This window comes from Tenrec ecaudatus, chromosome 6, assembly GCF_050624435.1.
Source record: "Tenrec ecaudatus isolate mTenEca1 chromosome 6, mTenEca1.hap1, whole genome shotgun sequence".
NCBI lineage: Eukaryota > Metazoa > Chordata > Mammalia > Afrosoricida > Tenrecidae > Tenrec > Tenrec ecaudatus.
This window is the reverse complement of record NC_134535.1, coordinates 7,524,635-7,544,750: the sequence shown is the minus strand read 5'-3', so window position 1 is coordinate 7,544,750 and position 20,116 is coordinate 7,524,635. Positions and strand designations below refer to the sequence as shown.

At 62.2% G+C, this 20,116-nt stretch overlaps 1 protein-coding gene across 2 annotated transcripts; it reads right to left on the bottom strand.

The window, feature by feature from the left end:
• Positions 1–3,028: 3,028 nt before the first annotated feature.
• On the bottom strand, positions 3,029–19,391 carry GGA1 (golgi associated, gamma adaptin ear containing, ARF binding protein 1). Of its 2 annotated transcripts, none has more exons than XM_075553535.1 (17): positions 19,061–19,391; positions 16,233–16,317; positions 14,388–14,463; positions 13,945–14,043; positions 13,205–13,328; positions 12,855–12,955; positions 12,001–12,081; positions 9,494–9,634; positions 9,334–9,415; positions 8,493–8,603; positions 7,844–7,996; positions 5,514–5,578; positions 5,101–5,231; positions 4,686–4,876; positions 4,101–4,270; positions 3,898–4,008; positions 3,029–3,816 (listed from the first exon to the last, which is right to left on the bottom strand). In XM_075553535.1, the coding sequence occupies exons 1-17, from the start codon at positions 19,101–19,103 to the stop codon at positions 3,706–3,708; spliced, it is 1,875 nt and encodes a 624-aa protein (XP_075409650.1). In that variant the 5' UTR covers positions 19,104–19,391; the 3' UTR covers positions 3,029–3,705. The 2 variants fall into 2 exon arrangements, with proteins under 2 accessions (XP_075409650.1, XP_075409652.1); XM_075553537.1 differs by lacking the exon at positions 19,061–19,391 and adding an exon at positions 16,388–16,433.
• Between the last annotated feature and the right edge of the window lie 725 nt (positions 19,392–20,116).

The following is a 20,116-nucleotide window of genomic DNA, read 5'->3' as shown; positions in this document are numbered from 1 at the left end:
CTCCAAGGTGCCTTGTGAATGCCAGCAGATATGAGCTCCCGCTGCATCCCAAGAAGGGGACAAGGAAGGGGCTTCGGGCTGTGCAGTGGTTTTGTGGAGGTGCCAGGTCAGTTGCAGAGCCATTTCTTGGGCACCTACTAAGTGAAGAATGAGTCCTCACCCACCTGGTTCTCGGGCAGGCCCACTGGGCACTTCTCCAGGACAGGGCCTTGGGTCCTGGGACCTCGCTCCCTGCCATGTGGACCCCCAGATGGGAGGTTCTGCTTAGGCGGCAGCAGGGTTGCCAGGTGCAGTGTGTGCCCACAGTACGCCAGGCCCGAGCCAGGCCCTGGGAACACAGGTGTCTCTCCACTGTGGGTGCCCCCACCCTGTGGCAGTCTCATGCCTTTGCAGCCTGGACTTCACATAGCCTCCTCTTGTTGACTCTGAAGGTCCCTGAGGGCAAGGCTTGGCTTGCACCCGTTCCCCTCCTAGACTTGCTTAGGCCTGAGTCACGCTACCACCCCCCCACTCCCGACTGGGGAGGGGTGGAAGCTACCAGAGCCACACCGTTGCCCCCCTCCTGTTCCCAGCATCCCACCCGCCCGAGTGAGCAGGAAAGGTTCTTCTGAGGCAGTCCTGGGTGGGGTGGTGGGTCTGTTAGGCCCTCCCTCGCCACACTTTGGCTATTGAATCATAGCTTGGAAACCGAGGTTGGGCGGTGGGCTGTTCCTTCGGAGGATGTTGTAATCAGACTTGGACTCCTTAGAATGGCAGGATTAGGAGGGGCCTGCAGGGCCTCATTGAGTCCTAGCACTGCAGGGCCATCGCCAGAGGGGCTCAGGGAAGAGCCAATTCATTTGTCTCCACCCCCAAGCCAGCAAGATGCAAGCGTCAGGGCTCCAGGCAGCCAGCAGCCTCTCTTGTCCCCGCTCCCCAGGTGGGCAACCCTGGGCAAGACCAGCCCCTCCTCTTCCTCCTTGGAAACCTGCAACAGGCCCTGGGTGGGGTCTCTGCTGGTAGGGTTATGTGCTCAGCCACTGATTGAAAAGGCTGGGGCTTCAAGTCCCTGCGGGACCGGCGTTCTACTTGCAAAAAACCCAGCCCCTGCGGGGCAGTTCTCTTGAACACCCATGAGTTCTGGGGGTGTTAGAGGGACTCACTACCTCCAGGCTTACCTGTGGGTTGTGGTGAGGACTGAGTTAGCGTGGCAAGTGGGGCCCCGTGCCCGGTCTGTTGGGAATGGAAAGACCCTGCCCGTATCCCAGCCCTTGACTCCGTGGCTCAGCTGCCTTGGCCACAGGGTCATCTGTATTGTCCTGGAGGGCATCTTCCAGTGAGGCTGACATGCCCTCATCCCACAGGTGTGCAGACTGAGGCCCCTGGCCAGTCCAGTGGTCACAGCCCAGACTTGCTTTCCTGGGGAGTACACTTATCTGTAGCTTGGGGCTGCTGAGACAGGATGTGGGTAGGGCGCCCACCTGGGGGTCAGCAGTGGGGCTGAGACTGGGCACAAAAGCTCCCCTGGGCCCACTTTGACACGTCTATCTGTGGTCAGGGACCTTAGGCGTGCGGTGGGATTTCTGGGTTCCTGTCCTTCCTGAGCCCGAGGGTCCTCCCAGGAAGCCGTGGGTGGGGCTGAGGCTAGAGGCTGCCACCGCAGTCCCGACAGCCTGGCCAAGTGTGGCCTCTAGTTCCAACCTGCCGGAGCCCTCACCCAACCCATGGAGAGGAGGGCAGGGCAGGGCAGCAGGGCTACAGCCCTGTGCTCTCACGCACCTGAGACACCTGAGCCTCCGTGTCCAGAGTCCCAGGGCAGTTGTAAGGATGAGAGGGCGGCTGCTCAGAGCCAGGCAGGGCAGAGTCCCCATGCTCTGGTCTCCTCAGCCTCCTTGTAGCAGACCAGGGGCCACCCCCAGGCAAGCAGCCATCTCCCCAAGTGTCTGGGAAGCTGCTCACGAAAGACGTGTGTGGTTGCCCAAATATAAAATTAACCCGTCTCAGGCTGGAGATGCATTCCTGTGACCCCAGGAAGTCCCACTGTTCTTAGCGTGGTGGTGGGGGGGCGCCTTTCTAAACACAGCCCCCCTGCCTAGAACCCGAGAACACCAGAGCCTGGCTGTCAGAATGGCCTACATCCCGAAGACGGGAGTTTTTAGCTCTCCAACAAGGGCAAGCTTCCAGGGATCTGGTGGCCACGCCCCTCCCCCCCACATGATTCCAGCCTGTGACTGAGCACTGGGCCTCCCTCACCTGGCATGAGGCTACTCAGACTTGCAGGACAGATATTTGGGTGGAAAGCCCCAGGATTACAGGAAGCCCGGAGCATCCCTGGCCTGCCCATGGACGCCAGTCCCAGAGCTGTGTGTGTGTGTGTATGTTTGTAAAGGGGCACACTGCAGTGGTCAGAGGGGCTGGTAAGCCACTAAGCCCCTCTGCACTGGGAGCCAAACAGCTGGAGGCACCCTGCTCTGAATTTCACAGTAGGCTGGCCTAGTCAACCCCCCTCCCCATGCAGGAGGCTGCTGTCAGGAGCCCCAGTATCCATCTGGCCTCCCCTGCTGCCCCAGGGTAGGGTGTGAAGGGGGGAGGGGGCCCTAGGCTCTGGGGTTCAGGGAGAGCACAGGCCTCCTAGGGCCCCTCACACGTGGGCAGCCTTGCCTTCTGTTCTGCAGAGCAGCGGGTGGGTGGGGCTCAGAGCACAGTCTTCCCTCTACATTGCTGCCTCCCTGCTAGCCCCAGCCCCCCCCTCGGGACAAGCGCTGGTGGACTGGGCTGACAGTGGCCAGGGGCCCAGCTCGGGGTCCCGGCGCCTACTGGAGCAAGCTGCATCTGCTTCCTGGGAAATGGAGAAGCTGAGGCGGCCCGGGGTGGGTGCAGCTCCCAGTCCTACGGAGGGCTGAGCTCAGCAGCAGGAAGTTGCAGCGCAGGGGCCTCCCCCAGCTCCCAGCAGCTGGGGCTCCCTTCCAGCTGGGACTGCTGGGCCCACCAGAGCGGGCCTCCCTGGTGTGGGGCAGGGGACGGAAGAGATGGGGTCTGGGAAGAAAGGTCTCAGGAAAAGGACGTTTTATTAACATAAATACTCCGGCTTTCACTGCTGACCACGGACAGACAGGAGATGCCCTCGGGGTCCCCGAAGGGGCCAGGGCGGAGGGGGCAGGCACTAGGAACCCAGGGTGGAGCCCTGGCCCCATGGCCCACAGTCACAGGCCCTTTGGAGGGTGGGGTGGGGTGGGGGGAGCCCCTAGGAGGAGGAGGGGCAGGTGGGGTTGTGAGTCAGCCTCCACCACCCCTGAGACCTTGGCCACAGGGCCCACTTGGATACAAAAGCAGAGTCAAAGCACACAGCAGAGAAGTGCAAACAGCTAGGGGTGCACACGCGACCCCCACATTCACCCGGTCCCACGGAGGAGGCCTGAGCTGTCCGTGGCTCCAGCCTGGCCTCCCAAGTTATGGCTGGGCCTTCCCATAAGGCATTAGAGACAGGCGGGGAGGGCCCCAGGCTGTAGTTGGGCAGGGCCTGCGGTCCTGGCGTCCCCAACGGCCCCATTCCCTGTCCGGGACCCTGAGTCCTTCCGGGGCTGGGCAGCCCCTCCGTGCCCAGGCTCACACTGCGTGGTGCTCCCTGCAGCCCAAACCCAGCCCAGCCTCCTGCTGCTGAGTTTGGCTCCGCAGGGGAGGGCTGGAGGGCAGGGGAGGGAGAAGTACCAGGCTTGCGGGCCTGCTCTAGAGGCTGCCCCAGGTCTCTGGTGGGGGGAACTGGTCCACATCCCCCATCTCGTGGTAGGTCTGCTCGCCCATGGTGAAGAGCAGCTTGTATCGGAGGCGGACCTTCTCCTATGCAGAGGGAGGGGGCAGTGGGTGTCAGGGCAGCCCAGCCCGGCCCCGCAGAGCCCGGCCGCTGGCCAGAAGACTCACCTTCTGGGGGTTGGCGAGGAGCAGAACCTGGGTGAGGGCCGTCGGGTGGACCAAGGGGTTGAACGCTGGCAGCTCAGAGCCGGAGGGAGGCTGCAGCCGGACTTTCATGACCTGTGAGCGGGGGGCCGGCGGGCCAGCTAGCGTGGCTTCACTTCAGAGTGCCCTCCACCCCACCCCCACCACACCCGCATTGTCCTCGTCACCTTGGGGACAGCCGACTGGAAGACAATGTTGCGGATGGGCTGGGGGGCGGTGCTCAGCATGGACACCACCACCACCAGCACGTCCGAGCGGCCCGGCAGCGGGTCACGGGCGAAGTGGAAGAGGACGCGGAAGCCATGCCGGTCGTACACGGTTACAGGCAGGATGCTGCCTGCAGGGTGTGGGGAGGAGGGACACACACAGACAGGGCCTCAACCCGGGGCACTTAGAGGGCAGGGGGGTGAGGCTGCAGTCTGCTGGAGGGGCAGGACCTTCCCAGCCCCATGGGGGCCCACTGCTCCCTGGGTGGTCTGCGCACAGCCGCTCAACTTCTCTGGTCAAATGGGCACACTGCCCACCTCCTGGGGACATGGGGGCTGTGACACCTCAGGGACCAGCCAGGTCACAGGTGGACCTGGCTCATCGGGAGGGTCCTGCCTCCTGCCTTCCCACAGGAAGGCCTTGTGTCTGCAAGCCTGCTGCATCGCCCCGAGAGTCCTGGCAGGAAGGGGCTCTTTAGCGTACCCTGCCGAGTCAGCCCGTGGCAGGGCTGGGCACGGCTTCCCCTCCTTCTGGGAGACACTCACTGGGCTTGATGGACTCCAGAGGCACCGTGATGCTGGCCAGCGCCACCTCGGGGAGTGCGGGCGGTTGTGGAGGCCCGGGGGGCTCTGGGGACACAGTGGGGGGGCGGCTGGGGGTGCTGGGCCCGGAGTTGCTGCTGCTCTTGCTCTGCAGGTCTCGAAGTGTGAGCCGGGGGGCTGGCGGCTGCTTCTCCCTTGGTGGGGGACAGAGTCCAGGATCTTCATGCCTGAGACCCTCAGTACAGGAGAGGCCAGCCACCAGCTCTGTCCCTGGCTGTGGGCTCAGCAGCAACCCCATCACCCCCCCACTCCCCTTTGTAGGCCCGTTCTGTCCCCTTGGGCCCTGCAGTCTCTCTCACATAAACTATGCTCGTGGGAGACTCTGTGCCTCCCTGGAGGGTCTGAGTGGGGTCCTCACCACCGCACTTGCTGGGATTCAGGGGGCAGCGACTGCTGCAGGAGGGTCTTCCCCAGGAGATCCAGGTCATCTAGAGCACTGCTGGCTGGCGGGGGAGGCGGCTGGGCGGGGGGCTCGGCACCCTCCGACGACTGTTGAGTACACAAAGGGGCAGGCACCTGGGGCTGGGCTGAGGTGGCAGCAAGCCTGCTGGGCCTAGGACCCACCCCAAGGTCAGCAGGGGACTGGGCCTGGCCTGTGGCTCTGCTCCAGGTGCTGCCCCCTTCAACAGAAACCCTTATCTCAATCCCCAGGCTGGCCTGGAGAGATGCAGTTGGGGCTGGGGGTGCCACTGCCCTCAGGCCTCCTGCAGAGGCCTGGCCTGGTTCCCTTCCAGGCTTTGGGTGGGACCCAGGATGCCAGCCCCCACCTACCTGAAAGCTGTGCCATCCGGTGCTGTCCGAGCCTGGGCCTGAAGGAGGTGTGGGGTCGCTTAGGCCTAAGGAGACAGAGATGAGGAAGCCACACTTAGTTGGGGGGCTCTGGGCTGGGGCTCCCTGCTCCTAGCTTCTCACTTCTTGTCTCCAAGAGGCTTGGTTTGGAGTGCAAAGCCCACACTCCCCATGGGAGCCAGCACGCAGGCCCGCTGCCAGCCCATCCTGCCCCCAAGCTCCACTCTGCACAGACACAGGATTGGGGCAGGGCCGTGGTGCGTTCTGGAGTCTATGGGCCCACTGCAAGGTGCTGCATTGGCTGAGTCTCCATGCCCTCTCTGTGCCCCAACAGGGACCACCGTTGGGAGTGGCTGAGGAGAACGGGTGGGGGCTCATGGCGCGTGACAGCTGCCCGCTGGCTGTACCTCCATCCCACCACCAGGGTTGAGCTTTGGCAACTCAGGAGAGGTTGCGGTCCCGCCTGCTTGGTCCCACTCAGGCCCTACCCCAGGTCCCTAAGAGTGGGGGTAAGGAGCATGTGGGGCAGGAGGGTGCAAGGGGACCAGTGGTAATCAGTGGTCCCAGGGTGGGCAAGAGGGTTCTGATGTTCAGGGGATTCGTGGCTGCTATGACGGGTGACGGGAACAGAATGCATCGGACACGGGCAGACTGGAGAAGGCCAATGTCTTCTTACTCAGAAGGTGCTACCAATCTTGTTGCAAGGGCATGGATGGATGCCAACTTCCCGTGTGCAGGCACAGAGCATCCGAATTAAAAGGGAAAAGAGAGGAGGTGGAGGATGATGACAGAGGGGTGAAGTCACTTGTCCAAGGTCACACAGAAAGTGGCAGAGCCTGGACTTGAACAGCACAGGGCAAAACTGCTGGAGCCTGAACACGGCTCGGCCCACCAGCCCCTGCAGGGGGAGACAGGCCTTCTGTCCCGTGCAGGGTCACAGCCTCGGGAGCCCCTTAGAGGCGTCTCTGCTGGAACGGACTGGGTGGCAGTGGCTCTGGCTTGCTCGGCTGGCACACTGGGTGGCACACTGAGCGGCTGACTGCAAAGGACAGTGGCTGGGGACCAGCAGTTGCACCAAGGGAGGACACGGCTGTTGCTTCCATAAAGATTTAAGAAAGAAAAAAAGAGCCTAAGAAACCCTGAGGCAGCTCTCCTCTGTCAGAGTCCGTGCGGTGGGTTTGGTGTGGTCCCCGCGTGTGTAAAGTGGCGGTGACAGTGTCATCTGAGTGAGAGTCAGTCTGATGCAGTTCCTGGTACCTTCTCTGACGACCAGGAAGTGGGCCCAGGGAGGGGTGGGAACAATGTGCCAGGGGCCCAGCTGGGCAGTGTGGTCAGTCTTAGGTCCCGTTTCCCCTCAGCCTCCCCGCCAAGGGGCTGTGAGGGTCAGGACAAGTTCTGTGGTCCCCGGGCGGCCTCCCCTGCGGGGGGGCCAGGTGCTGCCCAGGCATACCGCTTCCTGTTCCCACACCCTCTGTGCCTTTGAGAAGAAACTGAGGAAGCTGGGGCTCGGGGCCTCAGTTCACTCAGAGCGTGGAAACTGGCCCGCCACTGGGCTACCCTCCGCCTGTCAAAGGCGTGCGTGTGTGCCCAAGCCAGCCCTGGACACAGACTGAGAGGGGGCAGGTAGGCAGGGTCGTGGGTAGGGCCCTGGACACCCTGAGGTCAGACCCTTATCCACAGAACTCTCCAATGGAGTGCCTCGCTGTGACACCAGCTGTTGGAGCAGCAGGGTTCAGGGTGCGGTTCCCAGATCAGAGGCTGATACCCTGCTGCTCACACCCTTTTAAATAGCTCTGTAACTCGGGACAACTTAACAGGAGTGTCTGGTTCAGCCCATAACAAAACCCAGCCACACCAGGTGCTGCCCCTGTGTGTCAGGGCAGACTACCAGGCCTTCCTTCTGTCGGGCTTCTGTGCCAACCTTCTGGTGAGCAGTCTGAGGGCTCAAACCCTGGCAACACCCAGCCCCAGGCTGCCAGGCCTGCAGCTCCATGCTCCAGAAGCACCTCAGAGTAAGAGGGGGACCTCCTGCCTTGACAGTTGAAAGCTAGGCTTGGCTGGGCTACCTGGAACCTCCTACTGTGTCCCCAGGGTATATTTGGTGTCTGGCTGGCCTCCAGTCCAGGCCCTGCCCTAGTATCAGCAGGCTGGGGTCAGGGGACTTGCCCACTGTCCCAACGACCCCCTCTTCTCAGTGGGTAGGAATGGGCTGGACCTCTAAGCTGCCTAATCAATAGGCATTCTCTGTGGAGCTCCCCCCACCCCCACAGTCCCAGACAAGAGTGGTGCTGGGTGCGGGGCTGCCTCCTCACCCAGAGACATGAGCTCGTCGTCCAGCAGGGAGAGCGAGGCACTGGGCTGCTCGGGGCTGGCCTGGCTGCCAGGGCCCGTGGGCGCGGCTGGGTAGGTGGTGCCAGCAGGAGGGAGATCCAGGCCTGAGAGGTCCAGCAGGGCTGAGGTACTCCCTGGGGGGGGGTGGTGTGAGGGGAGAGTTGGGCAGGTCCTGGGGGTACCTTCGCTCCCCAGGCTCCTGCTTGCCGCCCCTGCCTTCCTATAGGGAATGCCCAGCCTTCTCTCTCCTTTGCGGGCCACCTCTCCTCCTTCACTCCTTCAAGTCCCTGCTACACTGGTCTGTGCAGCATGTCGTTACCCCCTCCGCCCCCCACCCCCAGCTCCCCGGGTCTGAGGAGAGCCCAGTCTCTACGGCTGACTCAAAAACCCTCCCTCTGTCCTCTGAAAACTAAGCAGGAGCCGGATCTGATCTGTCTGGGACAGAAAAGCCTGCCTTCGGCAGACATACTACACCATCCCCGTCATCCCCTGCTCCTTTACAGCTATAGGCTTGGCACTGCCATCCCCCAGCTCCCTCCCATCCCAGGGCCTTCCCTTCTTAAGGAGCCAGTCACTCTGCCTGCTCTTGTGGCCTCCAGCTCTGGGGGGAACGCCCCTCAACCCCCTCACCAGGGATTGGGCCAGCGGCAGCGGCATCACCATTGACCTCCTCGCCCTGCACCAGCTGCTTGTATAGGTTGATGACCCGCGTCAGGTTGTCGTTGGCCTGCAGGATCTCCGCTGGAAGGCACAGGAAGGGGGCCAGCCTGAAGGGCTGCCAGCTGACCGTATGTACCCACTCAGCCTGGTGTGAGGGGGCTAGGGAGGAGCCTCCCACTCCATCTGCTCCCTCAGGCCCCCAGGCCCCGGCTCTGCTGCCTCCTGTGTGGTCCCTGACCCGCCTCCCTCCAGCTGTGGAGAAGGCCTCTGGCTTATCATCTGCCTCCTCTCCATGCAGACAGGGCCTTATTCCCTTCGCTGCACGCCCATGGTCCAGAGCACCGCCTGCCACAAACCAGTGTCCCTCTGTCAGCTGCTCAGGGCAGGACCAGGGACTGGCCTCTGGCCTACAGGGAGTGGGAGGCCTTCCCTGTTCTTCACCCACCCTGTGCCCCTCCTTCAAGCCCCTGCGACACTTCTGTGTCTGCCCAGACCGTGCCCAAGAGGACCCTGGATGACCAGGGGCACAGGAGAGAAGCTGGGACAGGGCCGTGGTGACGATGGCTGTGAGGGAGGTTGTGAGACCCTCCTTCCAGGGAGGCCGCTGAGGTACCCAGTCAGCCTTGCCTACCTCTGTCCCTACCCGCCCCCACCCCCCATGTGCCCTGTGAGCTCAGCAAGTCACTCTCCATCCTGTCCTGCCCCCAAGACAGCCCAGACTTAGCCTCGGAGCAGAGGGTGAGGGCCCCCTGGTGGTGGCTCCTTCTAACTGCGGGCGCCGCAGGTGGGCAAGGAGAAAGGCTGCACTCACCCAAGGCCTCATCATTGTCCTCCGTGTCGCTGGCCAGTCGGAAGAGCATGGGCCGCATCCGCTCACAGCGCTGGTAGAGCTCCTGGGGGCAGTGGGGTGGACGGGTCAGGGCTTCCCGGGGTCCTGGCATGGGGTGGGTGTGAGGGGGAGGCAGGCACACCTTCATGAGGTCCTTGCTGCTGGCTGCGGCCGCGTGGCCCTGGCTGTGGCCCATCACCATCTCCGTCAGCAGCTGCACGTTGTTGTTCACCTCCTCGATGGCGTTCGCCCGCCGCGAGATCTTCTCCATCCGCTTCTGGTCCTGTGACACACAGGCACCGGGCCCTCAGCACTCTGCCTCCAACAGAGGGGCAGGGGTGGGGAGGCACCCCGCAGGCACAGGATCTCCAATCTGAGACCTTCACTGGGGCCATGCCTGCTGCAGGCCCCAGCATGGTCAGAGGGCTCAGAAAGAGCAGGGCCCAGCCTTGAGGTCACATGACATTGTTCTCCCTGCTCCCTGGTGGTTGCAGAGCTCACCCACTTCCTGCCTGTCCAGGTGGCTCTCCCACCAGCCTTCCTCCCCCGCCTCCCCGGCTGGCCCCTCCCTGTGACTCGATCTCATGGGCGGGGCACAGGACCAGACTCTCTGGAGGCTTCCTTGGGAGAAGCAGTGCTGAGCCCAGCGATCTGCTGGGGGATGTTCCACGGGGGTTCCGGGGACCACCTCGGCTCTCGGCAGTCCAGCATTGGGTGCTCTGGGATAAGGAACCGGCGGATTCTCCGGAAGCACCAAGTGCCGGCCACTATTTGTGAGCCCCGAGTTCAGGCAAAATCCCAGAAAAAGTACCTGGAAACCAGGCTCCCTGGCCCAGGACCCCAGTCTATGTCCTTGTCCTGGGTCCCCTTGGGAACAGGACATCTGCATGCTCTGTCTTTTCACTCGTGGCCGTCCCTCTCCCTGCAAACTGGCAGTCTTTTTGGTGCCCTCTCTTTGCCAGCCTGAGCTTGTTTTCTTGGGCCCAGCAGACACTGCCCTGTCTCACCATGTGATGCGTTTACATACTGCATGTGGGCTGTCGTTGAGAACGTCTTTTTGGTAATAGAAAACCAAACTCACGGCCATCGAGTCAACTGCGGCTCGTCGGGAGCCTCGAGGACAGAATCAGAAGTGCTCCTGTGGGTCTCTGGCTGGACACTTTACAGGACACCTGCTGTCCTGCAGGTTTGAACTGCTAACCTTGGGGCTAGCAGCCCAGGGCTTTTGGGGGGTATGCATTTTTTTCTTTTCCAGAGGCCCTGGTGGTAAGAGTGGGTTATGCATTGTGCTGCTAACCACGAGGCCAGCAGTTCTAAGCTACTAGCAGCACCGCTGGAGAATGAAGAGGCTTTCTGCTCCTAGAGTCATGGTCTCAGGAACTCACAGGGACAGTTCTACTTTCTCTCAGAGGGGTCACCTGCGGCTGAATTGACTTGATGACGTTGAGTCTAATTTTTTTGTTAAGTATATCACCTCATACATATATGCACCTACACAGGAGCCCTGGTGGTGCAGTGGTTATGAGTTGGGCTGTGATCTGCGTGGTAGGCAGTTTGAAACCACTGGCCACCTCGCAGGAGAGACTGGATGTTCTCCTCCTGTAAACAGCTACCGTCTCAGAACCCCACGGGGCGCTGTGATCCGTGGCAGCGAGTGATTCGATGGAGCGAGCTTGGAGGCTCTTATACACACGCGCGCACACACACACATGTCTAGAAACAACCGTCGAGTTGCCTTCAAGTCAACTTCATCTTCTGGAGGGAGCCTCCCATGTCAAGGGAGAAGGTGCTCCATGGGGTTTTCCAGGCTGGATCGTTGGGAATTGGATTGGCAGGCCCTTCTTTGTCCTCCTCTCTGGGTGACTCTCAGGCTCCCATGTCTGTCTGGCTCGCAGCTGAGGCTCTCGTGCTCATACGGGTGGTGGCGGCCTTCTGGTTGAAGTGAGTCTACCTATCATTCAGCAAAACCACTGTCCAGTCCTGCACCACGCTCGCCATTGCTGTTGGGTTTGAGCTCACGGTGGCAGCCACTGTAGCCACCCATCTCGGTGAGGGCCTTTCTCGTTCCCTGCCCCTCCGTTATCAAGCATGGTGTCCTTCTCCAGAGACTGGGCCCTCCTGACGACACGTCCAGAGCACGTGAGACAGTCTGCCACCCTCGCCTCGGAGGAGCATTCAGGCAGCACTTGTCCCCAGACAGGCCTGTCCATGTTTCTGGCAGTCCATGACAGAGTGAACATTCTTCTCTGTGACTAAGTCTGGGACGGCCTAATGGAGTTCTAGCATTTCTACACCTAAGACAGCACTTAGGGCAACTTTGCCAAGCAGGTCGTTAACTGCACTCTGGTGACCGAGCCCAGAGGGTCAGGACGGGGCACAGTGTTCCTGGGGGTGGGGGCTCTGACCAGGGGGCAGTAGGGAGAGGTGGACCCTCCCCAACTCACAGCCCAACCTCAGGGGGTTTGCAGTGGGGCCATTCTTACAGCCTGCCAGAAGCCCAACAGGGAAGGGTGTCGTGGTCCTGCCCACTAAGGTCTCCTCCTCCCTGCAGCAGCCTTCAGCTGGGTCACTGCAGGGCTCTCTGTACATTCCCCCTACCCCTTGGGGGTCCCACCCCTCCGCCTCCCCACACTGTGGCTCAGCCCTTACCTCTTGCACCATCTCCTTGATGAGCTTATTGGCTGCTCGGAGATCCTCGGGGTGTGAGCTCTTCAGCAGGCGGGCGAGCATCTGAGGAGGCAGCGGGAAGTGAAGTAGGCGGAGTGGGGGAAGTGGGGGGGACACACCATGAGTGAAGTGTCAGGGCAGGGGGCGGGCCTGGGATCAGGAAGAAGGGGTCACTTTCCTCCCCTACTTCCTGGCTGTGGGGCCAGTGCAAGTTCCCAAGTCTTCTGTGGATCAGACTGAAGGACGACTAAGGCCTGTGCCTGGGGGCTCGTGGCCTCCCTGGCCAGAGTGCCTCCTGGAGGATGGACAGAGGGTGGAGGGTGGGACGAGCTCCCTCCCGGGCTGGGCGAGGCTCTGTTGCCTCCCCCTTCTCTGCACCCTCCAGGGCCTGCCTTCCCACAGCATGCACTGCTTCCATTCAAACGACTCAGACGGCTGCTGTGAGTGAGGCTCAGACAGACAGCAGGCCCACTGCCAGGTGCACAGCCCACCCGAGCGGCCCTGAGGACGGTGGACAGATGGGGCGAGCCTGCCCAGAGCGTTTCCCAGAAGATGCCAGCCACGGCAGAGTGCTTGAACTTTTGTGCCACCAGGACTCCGCACACAGAGACTCGGGATCCGGTCAGCCCACGGAAGCCCTCCAACCAACACCAGGAAACCCTGTCCTGCCACGTGAGGGCAGGAGACGGAGCAGGCTCGACCAACAGTGTTACGTGTACTTGCACGTGTGTCTGTGTCTGTCCTGCCCACCAACCCCTGCTGTGCTCAGCAGGCACCTCTGCCCACAGGGCTCACGTGCCCACAGGGGCCCTGGCGGTTCCAGTTCTTGCCCTCACCTTGGACTTCTCCTCATCTTCAAAGATGACATTCTTGGGCCTCGGAGCAGGAGCAGGGAAGGTGGCATCCTCAGGCAGCTTGGGGTCAGACTTCACGATCCCTGGGGAGACAGCATGGAGCGGGGTAGGAGGTAGGAAGGGGAAGGGAGAGGTCAGACTCACTCCACCCACAGGGCCCTGGACCCTTGTGCCAGCGCCTGCTCCTGACCTGCCAGGTCAGACTGCTGTGTGGATAGACAGCTTACTCATCAGCCGCTTCCTGAGGGGAGCCCGCCCCCCACCCCGCTCCAGGCCATCTCAGGCAGACAGGGAGAGGCTCAGCGGTGTGGTCCCTGGAGAGGTCCCCTCACCCTGCTTCTTCAGCATCTGATAGGCCTCTGCGACCTTCACCTCTTCGGGCAGGCTGACCGTCCAGCCATACAGCAGCTCCACCACCTTGTTCCTCACCTTCTCAGAGGTCCGAGAACCCAGGTACTTCAGGAAGGAAGCAGCGGGAGGCCCGTGACATGACTGTCCCCATTCCCTCCAGCCCCAGCCCGGCCGCTTCTCCGCTCTTTCGGAAACCCTCAGCCCTGTGTTGCCTGGGACCTGGGAAAGGCTGGAGCACCCTTGCCCTGCAGGGATCACGGAGGGACCATGTTCAGGGGGCCATGCTGGGGGGTGAGGAACAGGTGGTTCCTGGCAACTCTCGGAAGGGGACATTGTGACCTTGGGGAGGAGGGGGTCTGTGGCGGCAAGGTCAATCAGGGATGGGGCAAGCACAGACTGGCTTGACCCTAGGCCCCGCTCAGAGTGGCCCGCGACCAACTGGGCGGGAGGAACCAGGGCCCTCTGTGTGTCAGGGACAGGGCTGAGATGGGAAGACCCCAGGAAGGGCGTGGGCCACCTGCTTCAGTGTTCAGGTCTGAGGCCTCAGTGGCCAGGGACAAGAGGAGGCTCTCCTGGAGTGGGGCAGGGAGGCCCTGGGCCAGAGAGCCAGGTGCAGCTGTGGACTTCTCAGCAGTGGCCCAGGCTGGGCCCTGCAACCTGTGCCGCCTGCCCAGCCCTCCCTGCCGAGGGCCAGTGCTCAGCCTAGGGGCTGCTGACCCACCTTGGGGGACACGACCTTGATGAGCTCGTTGAGGAAGCGGAACTTGCCCACCTCGTCGTGGAGCCTCTTGCCGCAGCTCTTCATGCACGTTTCCAGCACCTGTGGGTGGGGGGAAAGGCCAGACCTGCTGAGGCCCGGAGGGAACCGCCCACCAGGCTGGGGCCCACAGAGGCCTGGAGCACAGGGGTCATGAAGATTTACAGTGCCTGGCAATGCCCAAGCCACAGCACTGCCTTGGCCGGCGTGACCTGGGCCACATGTGAATCGGCACCATCCACCTGGCATAAGGCCCCTGCGATCCAAACCAGGGTCTGGACACCCCCAACTACCTGGGTCTGGGCCTCCCCCTGGGGCAGCAGCCCCATCCCCCCTCAGCATCAGGGCCAGGACACCCCAACCACCGCGGCCTAGGCCCCTCTAGAGCAACGGCCCCGTCCCCTCACCGTCAGGGCCTGGAGGGCCTCCCACTCCTGCGGGGACTGGATCTTGTGTGCCAGCAGTCGGGTGGCAAGTGGCGGCCTGGGTGGGAGGAGTAACAGAGCCAGAGTCGCCAGGCAGCCTGGGCTGCACCCCCGTAGCACCCAGCCACCCAAGAACTCAACCCAGATGGGACGGGGTTGGGGGTGATGAGGAGCGAGGCAGTACAGCCCTGGCAGGGTGGGCACCATGCCGTGCAGAGGGCACATCCAGACACTGGCCTCTAAGATGAGGGATGGAACAACACCACCATGCCCGCCGACAGGGAGGAGGGCTTACTGATGGGGATTGAAGCCGACAGCCTTCAGAATGGATCCCACCCCACACAGAGAAAACCCACGTCCACACAACCAGACCGATGAGCCACACCCCGACCACCACAGAAAGGATTGAAGACAATGGGGATCCCAGTTTACAGGGATCAAGAAATCACCCGATGCGCTACGCTGGGCAAATGTGCAGCCAGAGACCTCTTTTAAAGTATTGAAAACAAAGATGCCACAGTGAGGATGAAGGCACACCTGCCCGCTGCACGGTGTGTTCAGGGGCCTCATCTACACGACAAGGCTCAAGAACGAGTGCGGAGAGCAGGGTCCGCTCCGCGCCTTGGAGGGCGGTGCTGGCGAAGAGCGCTGATGGCACTCCCGGACTGCCGAGAGAACCACGGAATGGTCTCTAGCAGCAAGGGCAGCAAGATGCCGTCTTAGATACTTTGGACAAGGTACCAGGAGGGAAGAGTCCCTGGAGAGGACACCATTCCAGGTAAAGCACAGGTCAACTGGCCGACCACCTGTGTGGCTGCAGCAGCGGGCTCCCACAGAGCCGTGACCGTGAGGACGGACGGCATGGGCCTGGCAGGGCGTGCGTCTCGGTACATGGAGTCCAGTGAGTTGGAAGAGACCCACCAGCACCTCCACCACCGTGACGTGCCACCCCCTCGGCCCAGAGAGGGACCCGTCCAGAGACCGTCACACCTGCCATGAGCCAGTCGGAGAGCCAGACACAACAGTGCAAGAGAGGGGGGCAGCTAGAGTGACCCGGGGTCTAAGGGGGCAGAGACCGTATCCACCTGCCTCTAATGCCCTAGGAGTTGACTGTGGCCGTGCAGGTGTTTCTGAGGCAGCGGCAGCCCCACCCCACTCTACCCTGAACATACAAAGGCTCAGAGGCTTCGATGACTTGTCCAATGACATTCATGCAGTCGACCTGGGCTCCGGGTCACCCAGGGTATGTGGAGCAGCCGCACGCCACATGGTGTCTCCGCTGGGACTTCTCCGAAGCAGATCAGCAGGCCTCTCGCTAGAGGCCCTTCTGGGAAAGGTCTACCTGCCAACCTTCCAGGAGCAGTGCGACCCTCCATGACAGGCAGCCGGACTGCTCAGGAAAGCCCAGCGGATGGGATTGGAACCAAGGGTCTCAGTGGAGGAAACAGACCGGGCAAGCCCCAGATTGGTGCTCCTGAACTTCAGAGGCACCTGGGGAGCCTTCTGAGATGGGGGGGCCTCCCAGCTTCCCTCCCTACAGATACTGCTCCAAGCCTGCAGGCAACTCTGACAGGCCTGCGGGTCATCTCCACGGGGCTGGGCAGGCCTGGTGAGGGCAGGCCTCTGTGGGCTCCCAGGGCAAGCTGACGGGCCTGCAGGAGGGTCCAGCAGGGTCCACCTCACAGAGTGGCCCACTGTAGGCTCTACAGCCCCCTGCTCACTGCTCTGTGGGCTCACGAACAGACAGTACCCCCTACGCTGTGCCTGAGGCGGGGCTGGCCCAGGACAGTTTGGGGTGAACAGGAGAGTGGGGTGGGGGCAGCCTACCCCTCCAAGTCCTCGTTGAGCTGTTCGCAGAAGCCGTGGATGCTGGTCCAGTGCAGCTCCTTGTTCAGGGGGTTGGTGGCTCTGTCTGCAGGAGGGAGGGATCAGTGTGGCTCCCAGGGCACCCTGCCCATCCCACCCCCTGCCAGCAGCCCCACCTGGCCAGCAGGCGATGTGGCTGAGCACAGGAAAGCCTCCCCCTTAGCCTTCCGGCTTGGAAAGCCCGGGGCTGCGGCTGCTGCTTCAGAGAGCGGGTCAAGTCCGTGCTCCCCAGCAGCTTCTCACTAAACCCCTTTTAGAGACTCTGCCTTCATCACCCACTCCTGAAGATGGACATAGGGGAGAAAGCAAATGCCAGGCTCCAGCCTCTGGGAGCCCAGAACCCAGAAGTGGGTTCCCAACACAGTGACAACAGAGCTGCAAGGAGCTGGGGAGCCAGGCAGGGGCCCCGTTCAGCCCGAGCCCAGAGGGCTGCCTGGGGGCGGCGGATGCCAGCGAGGTTTGGGTGGGGGAGGGAGGGATAGCAGAACCTAGGGCCTAGGTGAGCAGTGGGAGGGTTCATGGTGGACCCCTCTCCTCCAGGTGGCTTTCCCTAACAAGCTCCCATCTGGGTCGCCCAGCTGGGCCACCTCTCCATTCTCTTTCCCCAGACCTGCCCTTGACTGTGGGCCCAGGACATCCCATCTCTGCAGGCAGCTCATGAAGAGGTCCGGAGGGGAGTTCACTGTCTGCGGGCAGGGGTGGCTAGGCCCCCAGGAGAGGGACGGCGCATAGGGGAGTGCAATATGGGGACTGGAGGGCAAACTCCTTCTGCCTGGTATTAGTTGCTAACCACAGGGTCGATGGTTCATACCCACTAGTCACTCCTTGGGAGAAAGATGAGGTTATCTGCTCCTGGAAAGACTGACAGTCTCAGAAACCCCACATCGGGGTGACTGTGAGGCGGACTCAACTCACTGGCAGAGGGTTTGGTTTCGGGTTTCGGTTGTAAAGCCATGGGGCAGCCAGGGCTGGGTCTTCACCCGCATTCCCCAGGCTGCCTCCTAGCTTTGCCCTCAGGGGCCCCAACTACGCCCACCTGAGCAGCACACCAGGGGGTCTGGAGGGAGCACTGGCCCAGGAGGCAGTGGGGCCCAACAGGGGTCAGTTCTCCCACTCAGGGTTCCTGGGTTACTGAAGGTGCAGCCCTGAGCTGGGGAAAGCCCCGCCCCCAGGAGCTCACAGCCAAATCTGTAGATGAAGAAACAAACATGCAATCTGTCCTTGGAGAAACTAAGCTGAGAAAAGGCGGAAGGAGTTGGCCAAGGCTCCCCAAAGAACTGAGGGCCCTTACAGGAGTGACTGTGGCGCTGGCTGCCTGAGGACGGCTGGACAACGCCCAGGTTGTGCCAGGATGGCCTTCTACTAGGCCCCAACACAGGCAGGCGGGGATGCCAGCCAGACTAGCGGCAGATAGAGCTGGCTCTTGCTCATTTGTCACCAGGCTGGGGACCCTCAATGAGGAAGTTCCTTTAAGTGTCAATGGCACGTGAGTCCACAGGAGCTCACCGGGAGAAGCTGCTGTCCAGAGGGCTGGGGAGGCGGCGAGGAGGAGGCAGTGGCATCATGGGACATCAGCTCTCTCCCCTCATCTGGCTGGGGGTGGGGGGCCCGGAGCAGGGGCCTCTGGGTGCCAAGAGATCTGAGACTTCCCTGGGTACCCAATCCCTGGCAGGGAGGCAGGCAAAGCCATCCTGTGCACCACCAGTGGCCACCCTACCTCCAGCAGCATGAGTGTGCCGGAGGGGTGTGTGAGCTCATTTTGCTGGGGCACAAAGGACCGGAAGACAAGGTCGGGTCCTCAGCCCCAGGACCCAGCAAACTCTTCCCTCTGCACTTCCAGAAGCCCACCTTGCTGCTAAACTCCAGACTGTCTGGAACCAGGGGGCCAGCCTCCTCCCCTCCCCTGCTGACTGAGCCCGGCACACTTGTGGCACGCCTGAACATTCCCCTTCTTCCCTCCTCCCACGGCGCTGGAAGATCCCAGGGGACCTGTGGTTCTGGGGCCAACCCCAGGGTTCACTTCCGCACGTGACCGGCTCAGCCGCGGCTGGCCACGGCCCCAAACCACCCTGTGCGTATCCCTGTGTCCGTGCTGAAGACAGACCCAGGCGCTTCGCTGCGACCTGAGACACGATGCGCGCCCTGTTTGAGGGAAGTGAGCCATCAGCGCTAGGGGGCAGGGGGCTCGTGCGCCAGGGCTGTGAGACGCCGAGGGCAAGGACAGGGACCCTGGGAACGCCTGTGCAGTTTAAGACGGGGCCCTCCTAAACGTGGTAGGACCGGGAGTTCGCACCGAGTCCCTAGAGCTTGTGGGGGTCAGAAAGGGCAGTGAGCCCTCGGTTCCTGGGCTGGGAAGGAGCACATTCCAGGGGCAGCTGCAGATTTGGGGATGGGAGATCACGCCACACTGGGCCGGAGAGAAGGACGGGACGGGGTCCTTCCCTCGGCGGAGAAGTCCATCCCGAGGGCTGGCGGGTGCTCCTTCCGTTTCGGGGGCAATGGGCGAGAGCCCGGCGCAGACTGGGGTGCACGCAGCTAACAGCTTCCACCGGGGGTCGCGGCCAGGGTTGGGCGAGGCGCAGCTCGCTCCTGCACTTACGGCCCGAGCGGGTCCTCCTCCCCGAAGTCCAGAGGACCGATTCGGGGTACTGCCCGTCCCGGGCAGGGGCGGGGCCTGAGGAGGGGGCGCTCAGAGGCCCCCCTGAGTACCCCGCCCCCAATGAGAAGGGGCCCGCCTAGTGCCCCCGGTTCCGGTTCCGGTCCGGCCCGCGCCCCGCCCGGACACTCACTGATTCGCGCCTCCAGAGTGTCTGGCTCCATCTCGGGCTCCATCCTTCTCGGGCCCCCAGCCTCGACACCGCCCCCGCCGTCCGTAACTCTCGCGGGACCTCCTCGTCCCCGTCCTCCGTCGATTAAAGGGGCAACGTCCGTCCCGATGCGCGGGAGCGACGCTCCGGCCGGCTCGGCACCATAGAGACGCACGGGAGAGTGCCTAGAGTGTCATTGCTGCCAGCCCCTCCCCCAAGTCGTGGCTGGCCGAGGGCGGGGCCCGCCGGCGGCCTTCGCGGTCACGGCGCTCAGGCGGGAGAGGAGGCGCAGCGACGGGGGCCGGAGGGCGGCGCTACAGAACCCCCCCCCCCGGGACGCTTCTGCTCGTTGTGCGTCACGGAGATTCCGGTGACAGCTTCCGGAAGAACGTTCAGTGGCCATCTTTCTGAGGGGCCGTGTAGGTGACTTCCGGTACCCGGAGGAGTACGGAAAAAGTGGGCCGGTCTCTTAAAAGGGCAACGACGCACGTTGGCGTCTGTGAAAATGCTGATGGAGATAAAAGTGAAGCCCAGGCTCACGCGTCTTTATAATGTTCCAAACATTGTTCTAAGCGCGCTTTTTTTGGCCATTCTGGTCTGTTTATTGATTTGTTCATTGGTCAGTTTCCTTAGTTTTCATTTTTTTTTCAAACAATTCACTAGGGGCTCATACAACTCTTATCACAGTGCATACATATACACACATCAATTGTATAAAGCACATCTGTACATTCTTTGCCCTAATCTCTAAGCGCTTTTTATGCACGTTTACTCATGACCAGTAAGACAGTGCCTGTCTGAAAACGTGTAAGGCCCTCCTTGCCCATGCATCCGCAGCGCCGGGAGAGAGAGCCGTGCACGGTAACGGGAAGCCTAGGGGACAGACAGGGGCAGCATTGGTGTGGCCTGCATCCTAAAGCTGCCCTCCTGGGAACAGGCGGTTGGGGAAGGGTCACAGGAGCTGATATTAGCACCCAGTAGGAGTTTTCCATGTAGGGCTGGTGGACAAAGAAAAAACCAACTTCTTTTATTTAAAAA

Coding starts and splice junctions, on each gene's coding strand:
- GGA1 (XM_075553535.1), bottom strand. CDS start 19,103: ATGGAGCCCGAGATGGAGCCAGACACTCTGGAGGCGCGAATCA. Junction 8,604..9,333: donor GGACAATGATGAGGCCTTGG/GTGAGTGCAGCC, acceptor TGTGCCTTCCAG/CGGAGATCCTGCAGGCCAAC. Junction 4,877..5,100: donor GAATCCCAGCAAGTGCGGTG/GTGAGGACCCCA, acceptor TCCCCCACCAAG/GGAGAAGCAGCCGCCAGCCC.